Raw genomic sequence first — 6,866 nt, 5'->3', positions numbered from 1 at the left:
GTCCAAGAGCTATTCCAAGCGCCACGTAGGTGCATAGGCGGAGCTCCTAGCACTGAGCTGTGGTGGCAGCCGACTCAAGGGCCGAAGAACGAGATCCCGTTCTTGGCGCGCGTGATGACGGTTGTCGAGGAAGCCGCGTCTCTTCCGCGTCCGTGCACAACGAGCGACGATCTTGGGAGGTGACGTGGGTGGGTGCGGTGGACGGGCTCGATTCGGGAGCATCTTAGTTGCTACTGCCTATGCAGCCGCAGGGACGCCACAGCTTGCCACGGCGACGGCTCTGAGTTGCTTCTCTCGGCTGCTTGAGCCTGGTCGTCGGCGCACCTTGCGCGCGCGTGCGGCGAGCGTTCCGCCCACGGTGCGTGTTTAGTCGACCCACGAGCGTCTGATTGCTGCTGGCGCACGTGGTACCTACATCTGCCATGTCCTTCGCCATTCATCTTGGCCAGAATATACATGCCCAATGCAGGTGGCGACCGGCTATAGATACACACGCCGAGTCCCACCTACGGACCGTCCGCATGGCGGGTGGAACGGGGCAACCAGAGACAAACATCGCACGTCCTCCTTGCCTGGCTTGGCCCTGCCTGCCAGCCTCGCATGCTTCGTCCATGACCCGTTCATGCGGCTCTTCTGCCCGCCGTCCATCGCGCGACGATCGCTGCTGCTATCAGCAACGTGGACCTCGGTTGAATCTCCGGGAAAAACCCGGCGTTGCTCACGTCCGCTATCCGGACGCATCTGCCCGGCTATCCGGATGTGGCTTCGCACTGGGCTGGCCATTGTCCGATCGGCGCCATGGGCTTCAAGCTCAACAATGCGACGCACATCTTCGCGCTGCTCTGCGCGATCAACCTGCTCAACTACGTGGACCGGGGCATCATCCCGGGCGCGCCGGTCCAGTTCCAGCTCTTCGTGCAGGAAACGTACAACGTCGATCCCGCCAATGTGAGCTTCTACATCGGCGTCCTCGTCTCGGCCTTCATCGCGTCCTACTCGGTCTTCATCTGCATCTTCGGCTACATGTCCATGACGCGCCGCCCGTTCCTTCTCGCGGCCATCGGCCTCTTCATCTGGGTGCTCGCCATCGTGCTCTGCGGCCTCGCCAAGCCTCTCAAGAGCTTCACGGCGCTCCTCATCGGTCGCCTCGCGTCTGGTATCGGCGAGTCGTCGTTCCATGCGACCGCGCCGCCGTTCATCGACGAGTTTGCGCCGCCCGAGAAGCGCACGCTGTGGCTCGGTATCTTCTACGCCGGCCTCTCGGCGGGTACCGCCGTCGGCTACTCGTACGGCTCGATCACGGCGCAGACGATCGGCTGGGACATTGGCTTTTACATTACGGCTGTCCTTATGTTTCCGATGGCGTGGGCGTGCTGGAAGTGGATCCCGACGCAGTACGATCTGCCCATGGGCCACGCGCCATTGAAGGACCAGGAGCTCGACGAAGACCTCATGATGCAGACCAACCACCAAGACGAGAAGGTCTCGGTGCTCGGCGAGGTCTGGGCCATCGTGCGCTGCCCGCTCTTCCTCTGCTCGTCGCTCGGCCTCGCGTCGTACTCGTTCACGCTCGCGGGCATGGGGGCGTTCGCGCCTGCGATCCTCATCGGCCACGGCATCCTGAGCGAGTCGATCGCGGCGACCGTCTTTGGCGGCGTCGCCGTCCTCGCGGGTCTCATTGGGTCGCCGCTCGGCGGCTGGCTCGTCGACCACGCGTGCAAGGGCCACGAAGACGACGACGAGTACCGCTGCAAGACGGCGGCGTTCCAGATGTTTGTCATGATGACGTCGGGCCTCGCCTTCCTCTTTGCGTCGCTCATCTTCATCGAGTCCAAGATCGTCTTCTTCGCGACCTTTGGCATCGGGCTCCTCCTCATGTTCTCGACGCAGCCGGCGACGACGATCGTGATTCTGCTCAGCGTCTCGCGCCGCCGCCGCGGCTTTGCCATGGGGCTCAACACGCTGCTGCTGCATCTCTTTGGCGACGTGCCGTCGCCCATGATCCTCGGCGCGCTCAAGGACATGTGGGCGCCGCAGTGCGGCAGTGTCGTCATCAACAACGAGCCCAAGCTCGACCCGCGCTGTAACGAGAACAAGGCGGGTCTGCAGAAGACGCTCGCCTTCTCGTACGGCTGGCTCGCGTGGGCGTGCATCCTCTGGGGCGGCGCGTGGCTCATCGCTCGCAAGCGCGAGAAGGAGGCCAAGGCGCGCACGGAGCTCATGACGCCCTACTAAGCGTAGTGTGATATCTAATATATCGTGTCGTGCTGAATTCACTGCATGATGCGCAGACGACATATCGTAGGCTTAGTCGTGTCGAGTTAGTATGCAAAGTGTGAGCGCGGAAGGACGGCGCTACGTTCACTGCCGCCGGCTGCGGTTGGCGCCAGCACGGCGGTTGCCGCCGGTCTGCTCCTTGACAAATGCCCAGTCGACCTTGATCGTCTGGCCGAGAAGCTCCTTGTTGTTCATTTCCGCGATGACTTCGGACGCGTCTTCCGCCGTCTTGAATTCGAGAAGCGCGTAGCCCTTGACAAAGCCCGTCCGGCGGTCGAGGTTGAGGTGGATGTTGGCCACGTCAGCGACCTCTTGGAAGGCGTCGAGGAGGTCTTCTTCTTGGGCCTCTTCGTGCACGTTGCTCACAAAGAGCACGTAGCCTTCGACGCTCTTCTCGCCGAGGACCTTGGACTTGGTATCGCCCGCGCCGACGCCCTTGAAGTTCTTGCTGTCGCTGACCATACCACCGAGCCGAGCCCCGCGGCCCTTGAAGGAGCGGGCCGCGCTGCGCGAGTGCTCCGTGTCCTCCTGCATCGCGTTCGAGTCCGAGTCGTAGTCCACTTCGTCGGCCATTGTGCTCGGGCTTGTTTGTGTGGACCGCGAGTCGAAATTCGAACGATGGCCCTTTTCGCCAGATGCCATTGGCTAAAATTACGATATTTCGACCAATCCACGCTCGTCATTAAAAATCAAACCCCGCAGTTCAATATCATGTTGCGATCGCCGAGCACCCCGTCGTCGTGCTTGGCGCATGCACTTTGTCAGCCTCTTGCAGGAAGGTTGCCATGGCGGCGATAGTGGCGGCGACCCATGCCTGCCGCATGCATGCGTCATGCAGGCTCTTTGTGGCAGTGGTCGCCCGCCACTTGTGGCATCGTCGCGAATCAAAACTGATTTCTTATATGTTGGGATCAAATTCAAGCATCATGGCGCCGTGTCGGCTTCGTACGACGGGCCTTTCTGGAGGCGCGCCCGCTGCCTTCGGAGCGCGAGCCCGAGGGCGAGGATGACGAGCATCGAGAGGCCAAAGAGCGCCGAGACGACGATCAGAGGTACTTGGCTCTGGTTCTTGAGGGCGGTCACAACACTCGCCTTCTTGTCGGCGACAGCGAGCGACGGGTCGTACGCGCCGTCAAACGCATCGCTCGTGAGGAGCGTCGACTGCGCGAGGTCAGTCGGGACGCGGAACGTCAAGGGCGCAACGCCGTCCACGCACGAGACATCCATCGAGCGCACGTCGCCGTCCTCTTTCAAGAAGGACGCAATGACGCTGTAGCCGCAGGGTAGCGACCCGTTCAGCGTCATTGGCGTCGTGTTGATGACGCCGTGGGCCGCAAATGGGAAGTGCACGAGCTTTTTTCGGTCGCCGAGCATGCTCTCGAACTGCAGCGTCGCGTACTTGGCGGGCGTCTGCGGGTCGAGGCCGCCAGAGAGCACGAGGACGCTCGCGTTCGGTGGGATCGCAGCCGACGTGTTCCATACGCCCTTGATTGGCGTGTACTTGAAGCCTTTTGTCTTGGCCTTGGCCTGGCCCGCGCAGATCGGCCCCGTGGCGCTGCCGACAACGAGGCAGTACTGCGGCGTAATGCCGTCGTACAAGCCACTCGCGATCGGCTCGGCCGCGAAGAGCTTCTTGAGGTACGCCTCGGTCTGCGGCTCCCAGATCTCGGAAAACACGATCGTGTTGTAGAGCATGTCGCTGCCGCGCACGTAGGTGACCGTGGACGGCGATGCTGACGAGACCGAGAGCGCGGCGGTAAGCACTTGGACGTCGTCGGCGTTGCAGCGTCCGAGGCGCTTGATGATCGCAGGAATCAGCGCCCGGTTGTCCATATCCATAAAGAGCCCGGCGAAGATCTTACGTAGCGCCCAGGACGGCGGCTCGGTGCTCGCAATGAGTGTTGCGCACGTCGATGTGTTCTTATCGAGCGCTTCGTAGAGTGCCATGAGCTTGGCTTGGGACGACGGGCCAATCTGCGAAGCGCAGAACGCGTCGGCGTCGCAGAGACTGAAGAAGTGCGACGCGACTTGACCATAGTCGCGGTCCCAGTTGGAGTAATAGCCCGCGAGGTTGGCGTCGGACGATGGGAAGGTCTCTGCTTGGACGCTGTCGAGGAGGTACCCGCGCACGTTGGGCGGCGCCAAGTGCATGAGCCGCTCGACGAGGTACGTTCCGTAGCTCACGCCGTAGACAAAGACATCCGAGGTCGACAGATCCGGGTCCGTCGTGAGGACGTAGTTTAAGTCTGCAGCTGCGCTCGAGACGGAGAAGGCGCTGGCATCGAGGCCTGCAGCCAGCATGAGTCATCGCCATTATGAGAGATGGGCACTGTGTACCAAACTGATAGTTGAGATCTGAGAGGCAAAAAGGCAGCTCGTCGATCGTGACGGTGGCGCCGCTCGGGCTACCGGCGGCGGTCGCTTGCGACGCCTCACAGTCGAGGAGAGAGGACCGGCCCGTGCCGCGGTGGTCGAGCGTGTAGACGCTAAACTGACCGTCGAGGAGCGAGTAGAGGTTGGCCATAAGACCCTCCACTACATCCGCACATATTAACGTCTGGGACGCAGCTCGATGTAGTAGTACTGTTGACTGACGATGCGCCAGGGCCGCCTTGCAAGAGAAAGAGAGCCTTCTTGCCGCTCAGGCTGCTCGAGGCCGGAATGCGCTTGACGAACGACTCGATGAGCTTGGACGACGTGCAAAGACCCGTGTGGCACAGCGGTACTTGGACCTCGGCGCACTCGGGCACGACGGTCTGGGACGGCTTGATCTTCTTGTTTGCGGCAAAGTAGTCGTCCAGCGCGTCGAGCTTGAAATCGAAGTGCCGGTTCCACGGGGTAGGCGGGCGGTTGGGCAGGAAGGCCCGGGACGTGTCGGCGGCCACCGTGGACGACGCCTCGTCGGGCGTGAACTCGGAGTTGAGGCTGCACTGGTACCAGCCGTTGATCGAGTAGTTGACACCATCGCATGCTGCGACGAGCGCGGCGAGGACGACTGCGCGGCGTATCATCTTGCACTTTGGGCGAGATGGCATCCTGCGAGCGGCTTTTTCGTGCAGGACCAATCACATCACGCGAAAATGTGAAACGCCATCTTTATAGCCAATCATTGAGCGATATGATGTGAGTCACGTGGTCACCCTTGCACTTGGTAGAAAACTGGCTGCAACACTTCGCGATTTGATCGCGAACACCGCGACCTCCGCAAGCGGCGCTTCCAGAGGAAGTGCGTCCTGTCTATGCTTTGAGGTAATACCGCTCGTACACCGCAGTGAGGAGGTATTAGCCATAAAGTCCAGCACGCCAGCGATTCGAATAACGTTCCTTGGCGACTGCGATCTCCGCCCTCGTTGCTCGAACGCGATGACGGCGCTTGCATCATGCTACATTGTCATAGCAGATCTTATCTGGTAAGAAATCAAGTGATATATTTTAATAGGAACCCAAGAAGTCGGGCTCATCATGCAAGCGTGATCCTGGCTGGTGCCGGGCGCGGTCTTCAAAACCGTGGGCCATTAGCGTGGCAGGGGTTCGATTCCTCCTCGTCTGCGCCTTTTTTCACTATTTTTGTTAATTGGAGTTAAACATCGGTTAAACATCGAGGCCGGCGCGGATCGAGCGCATGCCCGACTCGACGAGTTTGAACTGCAGCGTCTTGGCCACCATCGAGATGACGGGCCGACATGCGGGCTGCTGCCGGGGCGTGACGGTCACCTATGCACATGTGGAGGTATTGCCGAGACGACGACGTGCGACGAGTACCGAGCCATGGATGTCTTTGCAGTAGCCGCTCTCGAGGCCGCGCACCGTGAGGACCGTCGACGCCAAGTCTGTCACGGCGGGAATCTAACAGCTTTTAGACGCGGAAGATGGCCCTGCTACGTACAAAAGACGTGACATGGTCTTCGTAGTCGACGTCTCCGTGCATGAGCATGAGCAAGGTCGACTAGACAGTCTTATAAGCCACACGAATCCCAGTAGAGCTCGATACCTCGGTTGTGAGAGCAAGGTGGCGGCAGTAGCGGACAAACGTGAGTGCCGCCGGTACACCGTAGAACGCCGCCAGCGTGGTGAGGTCGTCGATCACAATGACGCAAGCCTCGGTGGCCACATACGACTGGACACGCAGGTAGAGCGCCTGCAAGTCGCTGGGCGTGTCTGCGCTGGCCATGCTGAACGTCCCGTCGGTCGGCGCCGTAACGCACCAGTCGTACGGGCGCGAGAAGCCATCGATGTGCAGCCAGCGCTGGCGTGCAATTGCTGCTTGCACGTTGACGCCCTGCGCTCAGATACAGACGTCGAACATGGGACCACAGCAGGGCGTACCATCTTGCGGCCCACGCTGGTAAACTGCTCGACGCTGTTGCTGAGGGCGAGCATGCATACCCGTTGCTCTAGCCGCATGGCGTCAAAGATGGTGGGCGGTGCTTGACCTACCTGCTCGCACAGCCATGGACGTCAGATGGTGGAGGAGGAAGCAGCCATTGGCCTCGACGACGTCGTTGACCAAGAGGACGTGGCCGCGCGGGACGTCGTTGAAGCCGAGCTCGGCCATACCATCGCTCATGTTGGCCAATTGCAAAACCTGT

General features: G+C 61.0%; 4 protein-coding genes across 4 annotated transcripts; 1 reads left to right on the top strand and 3 right to left on the bottom strand.

Moving 5' to 3' along the window:
- The first annotated feature begins 770 nt into the window (after window positions 1-770).
- Window positions 771-2,309, top strand: SDRG_02490 (hypothetical protein). Its single transcript, XM_008608081.1, has one exon. The coding sequence runs from the start codon at window positions 799-801 to the stop codon at window positions 2,233-2,235; it is 1,437 nt and encodes a 478-aa protein (XP_008606303.1). The 5' UTR covers window positions 771-798; the 3' UTR covers window positions 2,236-2,309.
- Window positions 2,240-2,901, bottom strand: SDRG_02489 (26S proteasome regulatory subunit N7). The gene has a single exon (XM_008608080.1). The coding sequence runs from the start codon at window positions 2,848-2,850 to the stop codon at window positions 2,362-2,364; it is 489 nt and encodes a 162-aa protein (XP_008606302.1). The 5' UTR covers window positions 2,851-2,901; the 3' UTR covers window positions 2,240-2,361.
- A 253-nt stretch (window positions 2,902-3,154) lies between these two features.
- On the bottom strand, window positions 3,155-5,317 carry SDRG_02488 (hypothetical protein). Its single transcript, XM_008608079.1, has 3 exons — window positions 4,862-5,317; window positions 4,615-4,812; window positions 3,155-4,565 (listed from the first exon to the last, which is right to left on the bottom strand). The coding sequence occupies exons 1-3, from the start codon at window positions 5,310-5,312 to the stop codon at window positions 3,202-3,204; spliced, it is 2,013 nt and encodes a 670-aa protein (XP_008606301.1). The 5' UTR covers window positions 5,313-5,317; the 3' UTR covers window positions 3,155-3,201.
- Window positions 5,318-5,822: 505 nt separating this feature from the next.
- Window positions 5,823-6,859, bottom strand: SDRG_02487 (hypothetical protein). The gene is made up of 6 exons (XM_008608078.1): window positions 6,715-6,859; window positions 6,604-6,671; window positions 6,269-6,556; window positions 6,164-6,223; window positions 6,040-6,123; window positions 5,823-5,991 (listed from the first exon to the last, which is right to left on the bottom strand). The coding sequence occupies exons 1-6, from the start codon at window positions 6,842-6,844 to the stop codon at window positions 5,869-5,871; spliced, it is 753 nt and encodes a 250-aa protein (XP_008606300.1). The 5' UTR covers window positions 6,845-6,859; the 3' UTR covers window positions 5,823-5,868.
- Window positions 6,860-6,866: the final 7 nt, after the last annotated feature.

This window comes from Saprolegnia diclina (assembly GCF_000281045.1).
Source record: "Saprolegnia diclina VS20 unplaced genomic scaffold supercont1.5, whole genome shotgun sequence".
NCBI lineage: Eukaryota > Oomycota > Saprolegniomycetes > Saprolegniales > Saprolegniaceae > Saprolegnia > Saprolegnia diclina.
This window is presented reverse-complemented; position numbering and strand designations above follow the sequence as displayed.

What these genes read in the sequence shown, in the direction of transcription:
- SDRG_02488 (XM_008608079.1), bottom strand. Translation starts at nt 5,312, where the DNA reads ATGCCATCTCGCCCAAAGTGCAAGATGATACGCCGCGCAGTCGTCCTC. An exon ending in TGGCGCATCGTCAGTCAACA is followed by an intron (nt 4,813 to 4,861) that starts GTACTACTACAT and finishes GTGCGGATGTAG; the next exon opens with TGGAGGGTCTTATGGCCAAC. An exon ending in AGATCTCAACTATCAGTTTG is followed by an intron (nt 4,566 to 4,614) that starts GTACACAGTGCC and finishes TGCTGGCTGCAG; the next exon opens with GCCTCGATGCCAGCGCCTTC.
- SDRG_02490 (XM_008608081.1), top strand. Translation starts at nt 799, where the DNA reads ATGGGCTTCAAGCTCAACAATGCGACGCACATCTTCGCGCTGCTCTGC.
- SDRG_02487 (XM_008608078.1), bottom strand. Translation starts at nt 6,844, where the DNA reads ATGAGCGATGGTATGGCCGAGCTCGGCTTCAACGACGTCCCGCGCGGC. An exon ending in GTCCATGGCTGTGCGAGCAG is followed by an intron (nt 6,672 to 6,714) that starts GTAGGTCAAGCA and finishes CCATGCGGCTAG; the next exon opens with AGCAACGGGTATGCATGCTC. An exon ending in AAGACCATGTCACGTCTTTT is followed by an intron (nt 6,124 to 6,163) that starts GTACGTAGCAGG and finishes AAAAGCTGTTAG; the next exon opens with ATTCCCGCCGTGACAGACTT.
- SDRG_02489 (XM_008608080.1), bottom strand. Translation starts at nt 2,850, where the DNA reads ATGGCCGACGAAGTGGACTACGACTCGGACTCGAACGCGATGCAGGAG.